Source organism: Thamnophis elegans, chromosome Z (assembly GCF_009769535.1).
Source record: "Thamnophis elegans isolate rThaEle1 chromosome Z, rThaEle1.pri, whole genome shotgun sequence".
NCBI classification, from domain to species: domain Eukaryota; kingdom Metazoa; phylum Chordata; class Lepidosauria; order Squamata; family Colubridae; genus Thamnophis; species Thamnophis elegans.
Window position 1 is genome coordinate 32,101,236 of NC_045558.1, and position 16,023 is coordinate 32,117,258.

General features: G+C 36.2%; 1 protein-coding gene across 1 annotated transcript in view; it reads left to right on the forward strand.

Moving 5' to 3' along the window:
- Window positions 1-16,023, forward strand: part of DYNC1I1 (dynein cytoplasmic 1 intermediate chain 1) — a 184,136-nt gene that overhangs the window by 78,403 nt on the left and 89,710 nt on the right. Inside the window, 3 exon segments of the mRNA XM_032236979.1 lie at window positions 3,882-3,971; window positions 9,929-10,091; window positions 12,875-12,974. Coding sequence (XP_032092870.1) covers window positions 3,882-3,971; window positions 9,929-10,091; window positions 12,875-12,974 — 353 coding nt within the window.

The following is a 16,023-nucleotide window of genomic DNA, read 5'->3' on the forward strand; positions in this document are numbered from 1 at the left end:
TTTTTTGCTCGTTTTTTGCTCCCCCATCCCCCCAGAAGCACTCTGCAAGTCTCCTAGGAGCTATCCATGTCCTTTTTTTGAAAAAAAATATGGGCCGGTTTTTGCGAAAAACAGGTTGTTTTTGGGAGGTTTGCAGAATGCAAAACCTTTTTTTTTTTAATTTGCCTCTTTAAAACCTTGGTGTGTCTTTTACTAAGGTATGTCTTATACTCCGAAAAATACAGTATATGATGTTATTGTCTCTATTAATAAAATTGTCTCAGTCTTTTCAGTTCTTTTTCCAGTACAATAATTCATTTTACAAATTACCATCATAGTACTAAATCCATCAACTCTGCTTCAAAATACACGGTCATGTAGGATGTTCTAGATCTGTGATGGCGAACCTATGGCACATGTGCCCAAAGTGACATGCAGAACCTTGTTCCCTGGCATACATAGCATCACCCATTCCTCTTCTGTGTTTCTGACGTGCATGCACATGCCATGCCAGAAACCCAGAAGAGGAATGGGCGATACACGTGTGCCAGGTGACAAGGCTCCGCCGGCCTTCATGCGTGCAGTAGTTCAGGAAACTGGTCTTCTGTTTTCCAGCGTGAGCATACACCAGCCAGATGATCGTCAAACACGCAGATGCGCCAGTAACTGGAAGACTAGCAGAAGTTGATTTTCTGATGCGTGCATGCCTTTTGGGCAGCTCCTCTTCCGGATTGCAGCCTTGATGAGCACATGCATGTGTGCTCCCATTTTGGCACTCGGTGCCGAAAAGGTTTGCTATCACTGTTCTAGATATTCATATTATGAAAAAAGAAAAACTTGGACCATTTTCTGTTCAAAACATAAGTGGTACCAGAGCACTATGTCTATTGATGTCTTGCTTTTTATAGGTACTAGCAAAGGCTGGCTAATTCTACTTCAACTCAATTACGCAATCAAATAAAGTAGTCTGGTACTTCAGCCAGATGATTCACCAAAATAGGCTGTTTGAGTGCAAGAGGATGTTCTGTTTTAGTGTTCTTCTAATGGTCCTTCAAGTCACCCTGACACCTGGTGACCACATGGCTAATATCCATGAAGTTTTGCTGGCAATGTTTTGGGAAGTGGTTCTTCCTAGGGCTGAGAGAGAATGACTGGCTTACAGTCATCCAACTGGCTTCATGCCTAAGGGAGGTGTTCTATTTTAGAGCCTTTAAATTGGAGCCAGGGATTATATCCAGGACCTCACAGATGCAATAGACAAGTTTACCACTGAGCTACAGCATTACTTCCTTCCTCAAATGTACTCAGTTGGGCTTATGAGGATATAATTGATAGTGGGTATCAGCCGGAGTCTCCAAACTTTCATATAATTTAAGGCAAACATAACCAAACAGGAAAAAGAAACATATATGAGTAGAAGAAGTGAAAGCAAGGCACGCATAATTTGCATAGGTCAAAAAAGGGCAGTAAAACATCTGTTAGTAGTAGTTGACATGTGTCAATTTTCAGTGCTCATTAAATTCATATTAATGCTGAGCCACTCTTAAACACCAAATGTACCTCCCAGTTGCTGTCATCTCAAGTTGAGTGGTGATGGTCACTTTTCAGAACTGTGCTGATCCTGTTTACTTGTCAGTAGCATCTGACATGGGGTCAGTGTTGTATTTAACCCTTTGTTGTAGGTCAAAAGAAGAATTAATCTACTGAGAATTGAATTGTTTGAATAACAGGTGTTCCTTTATAGAGTAGCTGCCAGACTAAAACTGGAACATGTTTTCCACCTTCTTTCCTTTTTATTGGCGATAAAGAAGCACCTCAGGGAAACAAATTCAAACTTAAGATCACTGAGACTGGAAGTATGCTGCAGGATGAGAAAATAGCAGGCAGTTAATTTAACAATATTTGAAGCTTATGACTATTTTGTTTCTGGGTTGGTATATTAAAAAGCCATTGTCGTGGGTTTTGACTGACAAAAGAAACAACAAATGTCATATTATTCTGGAATCATTCTTCATGTGATTCTATATAGATAGAATTTCTCATATCACACTGCAAAAAATGTTAGATATGGAAGCATTTAGTACATGTCTCATGGTGATGGAACACACCAAGAGCTGCAGAATTAATAAATATATATAATAATAATTGGTTATGTGTATTTCTTAAGAAAAATTACTGTGTTTGAAATTCAGTTATATAAATTATGTTCTTGTATATACCTCACATTTCAAAATAAAAATATTCTAAAGATGCAAACAAATTAAAAAAATAATTGAATATTAAAATCTGCCAGAAATATTACATTTCTTGCATTTCTGCTGTAATAGTTTTTCTGAGATAAGAAGAAAGATGATAAAAATAGTAGGAATACATGGGAGAGTATTGAAGAGAAGATGATGATGTAATTATGTAAAATTCATGAGTGAGGCAGAGTGATTAAAGAATAATCACGTCCAGCCACATTCCTATTTGAAGAGACTCCTGGAAAAATTGCAGAAAAACAGATTCCTAGGTTTGGAAGGGGATATTTAGGCTGTTGCTTCCAATTTCTTGCTCAGTGTAGGATCCTGAAAAAAATATTCCAGGCAGATGATTTTCTTTTGGACACATTCTGTAGAAGATCCCTGTCCTGCTGGGATCTGTTCCCCATAGCATTTAATTGGAATCTACCTTCCAGTGGACTCATTATTCATAAATTAATCCATTATTCTGCATTGCCGTCTCTGAAATAAAATATAATAGGCTTTGACTTCTATATGACATTTTTTTCAAGTAATTTGAAAAGTGCTATCATGTTTATTCTGTTGTTTTTCTTTCCTCAAGGCTAAATATATCCAATTTCTTCAGTTTCCCTATAGGGCGTAATTTCTAATTTCCAGATCATTTCATTGTCTTTTGGAATATTAGCAAACCAGAGTGTCTGGTCTTTTTTAAAGTTATAATCCTTGAAGTAGTCTAACTAGCTATATCTTGAATAAAGTTAGTAATATTCCTGATACCCTTTTAGGTTTGTTTGTTTTTTCACTTATCTTCTCTACCGGTTCGCAAATGTGAGCATGCGCTGCAAATGCCCAGTGCTCATGCATTACATCGGGCAGATGGGTGGAGTCTCCCACAGGTGCCACTACCAGTTCACCCAAACCGGACACAACCGTCTGAATACTGCCTGCTTTGCAGCCTCAACTTTTTAGTTTTACATGTTAATATATCCAACCTTTTCTATAACAGCAAACCTATCTAATAATCAAAACCCAGAGTCAAAGTTTCATTTTTTTCCCTGTCTCAAGCACAAAATCCAGAAGTAGTTTTCAAGTAGAAACAATGTTCTTTTCTTTGATTAGGTCAGTCAATTTAGTCATTTCTGCAAGTTCCAATCATTTTTTGAGCCAATCATCCATTGTAGGAATTAAAATATCTTTCTATTTTTGTTCATAAAGCATACTTTCTGTAATAAACATATATAATAACAAAGTTCCATTTCCCCCCAAGTTCTTTGTCCATTAAGCCTGAAAGAAGTTTCTGGTTTTATTTTTATATTCACTTTAAGAATCTTCTGTATTAAAATATTAATCTTACCCCAGTATTTTTTTTTTGCTTTGTTATAGTCCCACCAAAGATGAAAAAAAGTTCTTTCATTTCATTTACATTTCCAACATACATTTGAAGTACCTTTATACATTTTGACAGTTTATATGGTGTTTAATATAAACAGTATATCTATCATATTCTAATTTTTTTAAAATTATCATTTAATGTAAATTTGAAACTCCCTGTCCACATGATTTTTCACTGTTCAAGCATTATATTATTATGCCCAAATTTTTTTACTATTTGGATAGTGCAACACTTCACATATTGATTCTCCAAATTCAATTTCAATATGGATCCCTTTTGTTTTTCAGAGGATGAGGAAGATGATGAATTGGTGGAATTGAAAGCTCAAAACGATGCTGAGATAGAAACTCAAGAAAAGACACAAGATGTGAAGGAAGGTATGTAACTAGATTGTTTGGAATTAAATACTAGATGTCCATAGTAAGCTTTGGTCTCAGCTAAGCTGTATTGTGTCATATGTTTTGCTATGGGTTTTTTTAATGGTTTAAGCCCTATTAAGTCACTTTCTGTTGTATTAATGAGCTGAGCAACCATATAAATAGTTTGAATAAAATATATATGTTTAAGGTTATAACCACAACATCTAAAATCTTTAGCTAGTATATTACCTTTTTTTCTTTGATGATTGATCAAAACAAGTTAGCTGAATGATTTGACTTCTGCTAAGTCTAGAAATATATTACACTATTTTTTTGTTTTTTGTTTTGTATTTTTTTAAAAATACAAGACTTATTAAAATTAATAAGACTTATTACAAGACTTATTAAAATTAATAGATGCCTCATAATCAGAGGCCCATCTTTCTGACACGTGGACTAGAGTCATCTTCTCATTGCTCTGGCTATGAAGTGTACTTTCTTGATAGTTCTCTCAAGCATTTAGAAACCTGTGAAGACAGATTTCTTTTGACAGGCTTATCGACCTGAGATGCTTTTAATATCTATGCCATTATTCAAGTTAATTTTTATTAAGTTTTCATATTTTGTTTTGTCTTAGCTAGCTTTATTGCCTGCTAGGGCATTATATAAATTAAATAAGGAAATATATTCCTAGATGGAAGGGCCAAGAATTGTCCATGACGTTTACAGTTAAAAAGGATTGGGTAGATTCCACTAGTGTGGAGAACTTTTGATTCTGGAGGGTGGTTAGGGGTCAGACTAAACTCAGTGGATAAATGGTCTGAACAGATCAAAAGTAGTTTCCTAGATTTTACCTTTTGCCTTTAGCACTAATAACTAGTGTGGGTGCACCTGAACTCTGGTAAGCTAAGCTTACACTTAAAGAGTTTCTGCTTACTTGAATGCAGCTCTTCTTATCAGAAGAGAAGCCAATAATCTTGGTGAGAGCAGAAGAACTATACTCAGTTGTTCAACTGTGGTTGAGATTTGGGTCAAGTTTCCTCTCCTTGCCACATGAAAGCAACCATAATTCGTGTATCTCTGGAAGCCGACGTAGTGAATTATGAGTGAATACTTTTTAAAAGCCAAGTTAAATAGACTCCTGAAAGACATGTATTTATTTTAGCTTTTCACGGGCTTGCAAGTGACTTCTATGTATACCTCAGCTGTATTTGAAGGATAGCCATAACTAACATCATCTCTTTTTTGTTATAGTTTAGTCTAGTTGAAGTGTTTTGTGTTTCCCCTGGCTCCTCTTCTTGTCTTCCTAAGCCAGATCTCAAGCAAATGATAGTCATAAAATCCCTCCCCCACTTTTTTCTTTTCTTTTTGGTAGTAATAGTTTTTGAGACATTCAGACCGCAGGTTTAAAAAGGAAGTCTGGTTGTTGAATCAGAGACAGCAGTACTTTGTGAGGATGTTAATATTTTAGCAACTGAAAAGAAAATAATAAATTGAAACTGACACTGGAACTGACACAAAGTTGGTTGAGTTTCAGTTAGCTACCTCACTTCCTTTTGTACCATTTCAATTCCTTCTGTACCATTTCAATATTTCAAAAAAGCTTATCACCGTAAAATCTAGTCCCACGTGACAGGTGAAACATGTAGTTTTTTTCTCATGAAATTTATCACAGGATAATTAAATCTGGGCTCATTGCTTGACTCCTCCTATGAAAGCCATTGCTTGAACATGGAACATAAGAATCAGCAATATTATAAGAGTGCCCATCTACATGCACAGAGTATTTTTCCTTGAGTAATCTTAGCCATCCAGCATTTGAAATGGAAAAGATTAATTTCATGTCACTGAGAATATTGTGGATTTAAAAGTTTATACACAAACATGTAGGAATAAGATTATGATATAAATAACTATGAGCAAGCAAAGATATTTGTCACTAACTAAACTTTTCAGTTTTATCAATATTTTTAATCACATAATTCCATCATACAGACTTTCTTTTTCTGACTTTGTAAGTTTTGTTTTTGCTTCAAGACAGTGATTACAAGTATGTTAGAGGCAACACATGTATTTTGATTAATATTTCCTGCTGTTACTGGGTTCAGCAATATTTATTCTGAATTAAGGGCTTTCCTGAAAATTAGTATCTAATAGGTTAAATGCATGTTTTTGTTGGCATAAATGCCCAAGTTTCTTTTTCAATGCAAAGCAAAATACCTTTAAAAAAAACCTTTGCAGAATTTCTAATAGATATTTAGCAGTATCATTCACATTTCTAAAAGATGGATCAGCTGGATCAGTCCTTCCACTATGAAACTTGGTTTTGAAAGATTCTATAACTCTGCTGTAAAATTTTAATCCAAATTAAAATTCTTTGCTACTTCAAAACATTAGAATCTGGGGTTGTTGTTTTTTAAAGGAAGTAAACCCATGAAACAAATATCTGGACATTTCTTTAAAAAGTGACTTTCTATGGAATATTATCTGCTATGTTGCTATTTTATCTTTTGCAATTTGAATAGTAACAAAAAATATAAAAGGTTGCTACATCTTAAGTTAGATTTTTTGTCCAATATTGATTGGTACTAATTGGTACAGCTTTTCAGGTTTCCAGAAAAGTTTTCCTGGCTTCAGGTCTTCAAAAAGCATATGATTTCATGCTTAGAATAATATATATTTAAAAAGGGCTGCATATTAAATGTGTATGGAGATTCTCAGTCATTGAGATAATGCACACATTTTAGGTTTACCTTCTTGATTACATTTTGTTCATTGTCTAAAACAATTATGCCTTTATGTTTATACATAATAATAGCTAATTTTAATTTCTAGATACCTGTTGTTTGCAGTGATTGTGCCATTAAAATAAAACTTGTTTGCCAAAATGTTTTTTAACCATCATGTTCTATGCTTCTCTTTCAGGTTTTTCAGGTTTAAAAACAATACAAAGTGTGGTTAAGTTAATGTTCCAATTATTAAGGCTGAATTTATACTTTTGTAGTCATATCGCACACATTGATTGTGTTCAAATATAGTTTGTTGAAAAAGGTGCAGTGTCTTGATTCACTTAATGCTAAGCTTTACAACTACAACTGCCAAACTGTGCTCACAGTGAACTCAGATGAACACCATGAGATATTTTAAATTTTGAGGGAAAGACGATGATACTTTGACATCTGCCAGACAACGTGCAACCTTAGGCACTGTGTAAAAAATTACTAAGACATTAAGGATGCCATGATTTGAGAAAGCTTGGGACACTCTGGTTTAAATCTAAACCAGATGTATCTATATTATAGAGCCGAGGTGGTGCAGTAGTTAGAGTGCAGTACTGCAGGCTACTTCAGCTGATTTCTAACTGCAGTTTGGCAGTTCAAATCTCACCATCTCAAGGTAGACTCAGCCTTTCATCCTTCCGAGGTGGGTAAGATGAGGATCCAGATTGTTGGGGCAATAGGCTGACTCTAAACCGCTTAGAAAGGGCTGTAAAAGCACTGAAGCAGCATATAAGTCTAAGGGCTATTGCTGTTGCTAATCAGTCTTAGAATTGCAGATTGTGCTCGTGACCCGTCAAAAGCGCGTTCCACAAAAGCGTGGTCGACGAAATCGCGTATGTGACGTCTTCACAACACGATGAAAAAGATCGAAAAATTGAAATAAAAATTAAATTACAGCAAGCCGATTCACATAAAGGTAAGGGTTAGGTTAAGGGTTAGGGTTAGGGTTAGGTTAAGGGTTAGGGTTAGGGTTAGAGCGTTAGCGTTACGTTTAGTGTTAGGTTAAGGGTTAGCGTTAGGTTTTTCGTTACGTTAAGGGTTAGGTTTAGGGTTAGGTTTAGGGTTAGGTTAAGGGTTAGGTTTAGGTTTAGGGTTAGGTTTGGGGGAGTTAGGGGAAGGTTTTAGCTTTATTTTTACATTTTTCGATCTTTTTCGATCTTTTCCGTCGCGCTGTGATGACGTCACATACGCGCTTTCGTCGACCGCGATTTTGTTCTCCGCGGTTTTGTGGTAGAACTGATTGTGCTATGTCAAAATCTAAGAAACTGCATTATGGTTTAGGTCTTTAGGATGAAATATGAACCTTAACAATAATACTACTTTTAGATAAAGGCTTTTCCTTCTGTTTTATTTATCTAAAGCCTTTCTGATTGGTTCTAATTGGTATGGTGAATATAGGTTCACTGATGTTATAATGCAATGTATGACCTATTACCTGTTTGCACACCTAAAATTATCTGGGATTTTTGGGTGTGTTCTGTGAGGTATATGGGATAGAATTCACTGTCTTATTTCAAATGTAATAGAAATAACTCAGAAGAGATAGCAGCACATTATTTGTTTTAAGATGACCTAAATTATCATAATGTATTAAGAGGCCTTTAGATTTAATTTAGGTATTAAGTAAAGAATACGTGAAGTGTTAATACCACTTTATGCCTTAATAAGGCCACACTTGGAATACTGCATCCACTTTGGGTCGCCACAATGTAGAAAAGATGTGGAGACTCTAGAAAGAGTGCAGAGAAGAGCAACAAAGATGATTAGGGGACTGGAGGCTAAAACATATGAGGAATGGTTGCAGGAACTGTGTATGTCTAGTTTAATGAAAAGAAGGACTAGGGGAGACATGATAGCAGTGTTCCAATATCTCAGGGGTTGCCACAAAGAAGTCAAACTATTCTACAAAGCACCTGAGGGCAGAACAAGAAGCAATGGGTGGAAACTAATTAAGGAGAGAAGCAACTTAGAACTGAGGAGAAGTTTCCTGACAGTTAGAACAATTAATCAGTGGAACAGCTTGCCTCCAGAAGTTGTGAATGCCCCAACTGGAAGTCTTTAAGAAGATGTTGGATAGCCGTTTGTCTGAAATGGTATAGGATTTCCTGCCTAGGCAGGGGGTTGGACTAGAAGACCTCCAAGGTCCCTTCCAACTCTGCTATTGTATTATTGAAAAGAAGGATGAAAATGTTTATGGACATAATAAGAAAATGTTTGGTTTCTTCTTTGGTATTACGGTGGGATCACTGACTAAAAAATATTCCATCTTCATTCAGTTTTACAGTCCATAATTTATCATCATGCCTTGGTAATGATATTTTGGAATATATTTCTGTATTAAATATATTCACTAACTTGTACCTTTATAATTTTTATAATACATCAGTCTGGTCCCTGTATTTTAAATTGAATTTCTTTTAAGACTTTCAAAAATTGGGCATGATGTGTTTCCAGTAGTCAAAAACGTTATAAAACTGTTTCCAGATCTTTTCTTTATGTAACTTCTCTTTAGGATAAATGGAGCAAAGCATGAATTTTAATCAGTTAAGAATATTTTAATCTTGCTAAGTGTCAGTTCACATCTGACCATCATTTAATTTGAAAAAAAATGGAATTATATTTTATTAATACTGGGATAAGAAGTCATGTCTAAATTCCAGACAGAAAAATAAAATAAAAATCGTAGAAGAAAGCAACAACAAACTAATTTATTGCCAATAAAATTACATGATATATTCATTTAGCTATCAGGAGTGTAACTCAATTTCATATTTTAAGAACATTTTAAAATTTGTTTGATTTAGAAATTGAAATTGAAGATGGCTTCTGTATTGAAAAAGCAATTAAGGCTATTTTTTGTTAAACCTGTTTCACTGTCTTTCCAATCTTGCCAGGGTAGTAAGCATCAATCAAAATGTGAAGTTTATTTTTTTTGTGTGAGCTTAACTATTTTCTTCTTAATAACAATAAATATGCAAGATATAGGATTTCTTTGGTATAGAAGCCACATTCTAGGATTATGTAGTGCTATATTAATGAATTCATTTTTTTTCCTTCAAAAGACAGCAAACCATCCATCTTACCAATTTCACTATAGGTTTCATAGAAAGATCTCATTTCTTTTCTGAAGGGTTAGATTCATCTGGAAATATTTAAATGCTTGTATGTTTAATGCTGCCAATATTCTTTTGGAAGCTCCTCCTAGAGAATTGACAGAGGAAGAAAAGCAACAGATTCTACATTCAGAAGAATTCCTCATATTTTTTGACCGGACAATACGCGTGATTGAGCGAGCTCTAGCTGAAGATTCGGACATTTTCTTTGACTACAGTGGCCGGGATGTTGAGGAAAAAGATGGGTCAGTGCTCCCTCCTTACCACCCCACTTTTAAAAAAAAACAGTCAGTAAATAAAATGACTTACAAAGAGTAACACCTCAGCGTTCAATGATCTGTAGTGATAAACTTTCTGAGTTCAATAATGTAATAAAATACATTTACTGGATCTTCTTCATTAATTCTAGTGGTTCACAATTATCTTTATCCTGCATAATCTTATTGTAATATATTGAAACAGAGAAGAAATGAATATAGCTTTTATCTAGATTAGTGCTTTTCAAACTTAACAACTTTAAGATGGTGGGGAATTCTGGGAATTAAGGTCCACAAATATTAAAGTTGGCCCATTTGAAAAATACTGATTTAGATCAATTACATCTTCTAGACTAAACTAAAAGACACACAACTTTAGGGTTAATATCACTTTTGCTCTGAATGATTCTACAGGCTATAATCTATAAAGTGTGTTTGTCTGTACACAGGGAAAACTGCTAAAAATAATGTTACATATATTTATGCAGGCTGTGAGTGTTTTTATTAATTGTTCAGCAAAATATTATAATTCAGAACAATTAACAAGCAAACCAGCTGATACAAATTTCCCCAAAATGGAAGTAGGTTCTAGACTACAAGTGCCAAAATTTTCCAGTCATTAGCAATAGCACTTATACTTACCGTATTTTTGGAGTATAAGACGCACCAAGTTTTGAAGAGGCAAATTTTTAAAAAGGTTTTTGCACTCTGCAAACCTCCCCAAAATGGCCCATTTTTCATGAAAACGGGCCCGTTTTTTTTTTTAAAGGGCATGAACCTTAGGAGACTTCTAGAGTGTTTCTGGAGGTGGGGGTGGGGACAAAAATGAACAAAAAATGGCCCATTTGGGATGGAGTTTCAGGAGGCAAAAATTGCTATATTCAGTGTATAAGTCGCACCCAGATTTTCAGCCTCTTTTTGAGGGAAAAGGTGCATCCAAAAAATACAGTATATACTGCTTCACAGTACTTTACAGCTCTCTCCAAGTGGTTTACAGAGTCAGCATATTGCCCCCAACAGTCTGGGTCCTCATTTTACCCACCTCAGAAGGATGGAAGGCTGAATGAACCTTGAGCCTGGTGAAATTTGAACTACCAAATTGCAGGTAGCCGGCAGTCAGCAGAAGTAGGCTAAAGTTTTGCATTCGAATCACTGTGCCACCATAATTACATTACTGTAATTCAAACCAGTATTATAAGACAGCAAAATAACAGAGTTGTAAGGGACCTTGGAGGTCTTCTATTCCTGCTCAAGTAGGAAACCCTAAACCATTTTAGGCAAATGGTTGTCCAATCTCTTCTTAAAATTCTCCAGTGTTGGAGCACCCAGAACCTCTGGAGGCAAGTTGCTCCATTGATTAATTGTTCTAACTGTCAGGAAATTTTTCCTTAGTTCTAGGTTGCTTCTTTCCTTGATTAATTTATATCCATTGCTTCTTGTCCTGCCTTCAGACTAGGTTAACCCCCTTTTCTGTGTGGCAGTCCATAGATATTGAGACACTGCTATCATGTCATATCTAATTCTTCTTTTCATTGAACTAGACATACCCGATTATTGCAACTGTTCTTCATATGTTTTTGCCTTCAGTCCCCTAATAATCTTTGTTGCTCTTCTCTGTACCCTTTCTAGTGTCTTAATATCATATTTACATCGTAAATATGGATGCATGTGAATTCCAAATGCCTTACCAAGGCATTATAAAGTTGTATTAACACGTCATGTGTTAAAACATGTGATTCTACATGTATTAAACATGTTATTACATGTGTTATTACATGTTAATACATGTGATTCTATTCCTCTATTAATACAAACCAAGATCGCATTGGCTTTTTTGGCAGCTTCAGCACACTACTGGCTCATATTTAAGTGATTGTCCACTAGGACTGCAAGAACTTTCTCACAATTACTACTGTTGAGCCAGGTACCATCTATACTATACTTGTGTATATTTCTCATTTTTTCTCAGATCCTTCACATCTTAGTTTACATAATATGTAGAACTTTTAAATCTACATGGAAAGACTCAGCATTTGTTCAAAATATTCCCTAAGAAGGAAATAGGGCTCAATGTCCTTCAGATGTTTGGGAATACCGGTTTCAATTATAATGCTGACTGAAAGATTTTTAGAGTTGTAGCCAGAATCCAATTGCACTTTGGGAAAGATTGTGTAAGCTGGTTTTCTTGTTAATTTGTTCCAAATCATAATATATTATTGAATAATTAATAAACAACACTCACAGCATGCACAAATATGTGACATTCTCTGAGGCAGTTTTCTATATAAAGTTCATGTGTTAACTAATATAATGTGAAACCCAGCATCACAACTAAGCCAGTTTGAACCTGTGCTATATTTTGGAAACTATTTTTTATGTTGGCCAATGAAGACTGTATGAGATGTTTGAAGTTAAAGTTAAATTAAGAAAGTAAACTATATAGATTTTCAGCTGTTGTTCAATATTGTTTGTAATTTTCTACTGCCTGAGTAAGTTAAGGAATATAGGCAAATATAGACCCATTATTTTCCACTTGTTTAGATTGTTTAGATATAACATATTTATTCTTAGCCTATTTCTTTCCTTTGGTTTAAATTATGGACAGGACAGACAGATGTCATCACGTTAAGAAACAGAAAAAAATGAAATAGCTAAGGGAATGTAGTAGAAAAGAGAACAATGAGAACTAATAATTTGCAAAACAGTTTATTATTTTAAAATGTCAGCCCTAATTTTAAGTAGTGACATAATTCTTGTTAAAATCCATGTAGTGATGTCCAAGCTGGAGCCAACCTTTCCTTCAGCCGACAGTTTTATGATGAGCATTGGTCTAAACATCGTGTTGTCACTTGTATGGATTGGTCCCTACAGGTAAGATTTATAACTTGTTTTGTTAATATTTTATGTTTTCAATAGTTGTGTTTTATAGTTTTTAAAATGATTTTACATGTTTATTTTAAATCTTAAGATTGGAAGTTGGCTGAAAAATAGACAACTATATACTGTAAATGTTTTAAATAAAAAAAACAAATAAACTTTGTGATCATTTAACTACCTTTTACTTTCTTGTAATCATCCATGGGTGTTGGAACACATATATAACTTAAACTAGATGTTAAATTTTGCAGTTACTGTTCAACGCACTTCGATAAGACTGTCTAAAAGATAATAAAATAAATAAGCACGCTACTATGCTAGAAATTCCAAGTATTTCGATTTAACTTTTTGAGGAGCAGGCATTACAATAATATGTGTCAAGCTGCTAGTGAGAAAAACTTGTGATATTGGATGTTCAAAGAAAATAAGATTTAAAATGCCAGCAAGTCACACAAGTTCATACAGCTATAACCATATTAGCACAGTCATTTGTAAGAAGACATCTAGCCTTGGAAAGGGATGTATAACTTCATTGTTGAATATATGTTCTACATGCAGAATATCTCAATATTCTTAATGGGAAAAGAAATTATACAGCAAGCAGAAGTTTGTGGAAGAGTCACTGTTCATTGAAGTGTTTTGTTACATTGACTACAGATAAGCATCTTTCAATTTTTGTCCTATTGAGACATATCAGATATAGATAATAAACATTATTTTATGGGGTTTAGATACTCTACTGGGAATTAAAATTTGCACTTTATGAGTTTTATAATAAGCTTATTCAAAGTTTAACTACAATAGTAAAAGATAATACAAACTAAAAAGAAAAATAGAAAGAAAAAATAAGAAGTGCAAGAAAACAAATAAAAGAAAAGGAGACTTCCCACATTCAGAAAGGAGAAAGGGGGGGGGGGGATCCCTAAAAAAGTGACTAAATAGTTTCAGTATCTCTTCACTTTTAATTTAACAGATATAAAACTCTTCATACCATAGCTCAATGTTTAAATATTGGGAAATCAAATAAGCAATTTGGGCAATCCAGTAAACCAGTTAACAAATACAAAATCCATTTTTCCAAATCTCTACTCTTAACTATAAACAAATCAAATAGACAGTGTATTTTCTAATCCAGATGTCAGCTAGTCCAGAAAGAACCATTCAAAATAACAACATATTCCACGTTAATCCTGATTAAACAAGATAAATGTGTTCCTTTTTTCTACATAAAACTATATTGGTCTTAATCTATTCAAATGATTAATATGTTTTATCTCGAGTGTCTTCAAAACTTTAACATTTCTCTTCTGTAAATCCAGAAGGAAGAAATTATTCCAATTACTCTCTCGAATTGACATTTTTATTTCCTTTTTAATTTTAATCTGATGTTTTTATATGACAAATACCTGTTCACTTTGTTCTCCACAATCATGTCATGTTATTGTTCCATTTTTTTTCTTTTCTTCATCTTCTTCTGAGACTATGCCATTCATAAATATTAAATATTCATAGCCTCATTAATATGTATAAGCCATGTAAATGGCCTCGCTGTTCTTGTATTTCAGCACCTTTGTGCTGGCCAGCAACAGCCTCCTCCGTCCGGATTGGTTGGGACGCGAGGGAGGCTGTTGCCGGCTGAATGTTTGTTTCTGATTGGTTGAAGCCCGAGTATATAAGGTTTTGGCGGGCTGGTTATGAACTTAATCGCTGTTATACTTAGCTTGGAATAAATCCTGTTAGCTGTTCACCCTGTGGTCGCGTCCCTCATTCCGAACTTCTAAACTGGCGACGAGGATGGGATCAGCGATTCCGCGACGCTAGGGTGGAAAGAGAGAGACAGACAGTTAGCTGCCGCCTTCCAGACCGGCAACGAACGCTGCCTGAAGAGGGAAAATTTTTTTTTGTGGCCCTCAGTATCTCTCCCTTCACAACCGTCAGGATGACATCTGCTCTACCTCCTTTTGCCCCCTTTGGTTCGGCCGGAGAATCTTGGGAAGGGTTTATGGAGAGGTTTGAGTGTTACCTGATCGCTTCCAAAAATCAGGCTCAAACCGAAGAGGAAAAATGCAGCTTTTTCCTCTCATGCTGCGAGCCATCTATGTTCGCCTCAGCAAGAGCTTTGGCAGCCCCACGGCCAGCATACAAACTTGGGTGGGACGAACTCATGGCCAGATTGAAGAATCACTATGCACCCACCCCTTCAGTCATCGCTCGCCGTTTTGCCTTCCGCAGGCGAGTCCAAAAACAGAATGAATCCATCAGTCAATTTTTGGAGGCTCTGCGGATGGTGGCTGCCCAGTGCGAGTTCTCCAACCTTGAGGAAAATTTGGTGGAACAGTTTGTGTGCGGGGTCCGCGATGTCAACCTGCGGAGCCGCATGTTCCGGAATCACCGAATTACACTCCTCCAGGCCGTGGAAACTGCCCGAGCCGCTGAACTATCTGAGCAATCCACGGCCGACATTGAGCGGTTACAGATTGCCACACCAGAGCGAGCACCGCCTGACGCATCGCCACAAGCCCACATGGTCGAGGACGACCTGGCTTATGAGGATCCAGAGGAAGAAGTGGTGGCCCAGATGAGGACTGTGCCTAAAAGGAAGCCGAAACCGCAACCTGCAGCCCAACAGGCATCCGCAGTGCCCTGCCGGGGTTGCGGAGGCCGTCATAAACGCCAGGCTTGCCCATTTTTGAATGCCATCTGTAATCGGTGCAAGGGCGAAGGCCACCTGGCTAAGGTCTGCAGGGCATTATTGCCGGCACCCTCGTTCCTTCAATCTCCCGGCCGTTCCCAGGCACAACCGCGCCGCCAGCAGCAGCGGCCACCGAAGAGGTCGGAAGATTGCTACCAGTCCACCAGTCAACCATCTACTTTTGACAGTACGGCGAGCCAAGCCGTTGCAGGGGCCCGGAAGGTCTCGACCTCCGTCCAGCTGGAAGGTCAGCCGTGCCGGATGGAGGTGGACTCTGGCTCTTCTCGGTCCCTCCTGCCCTGGTCTCTCTTCGCCAAACTGTGCCCTAAAGTGCCCCAGAAACGCCTAAGG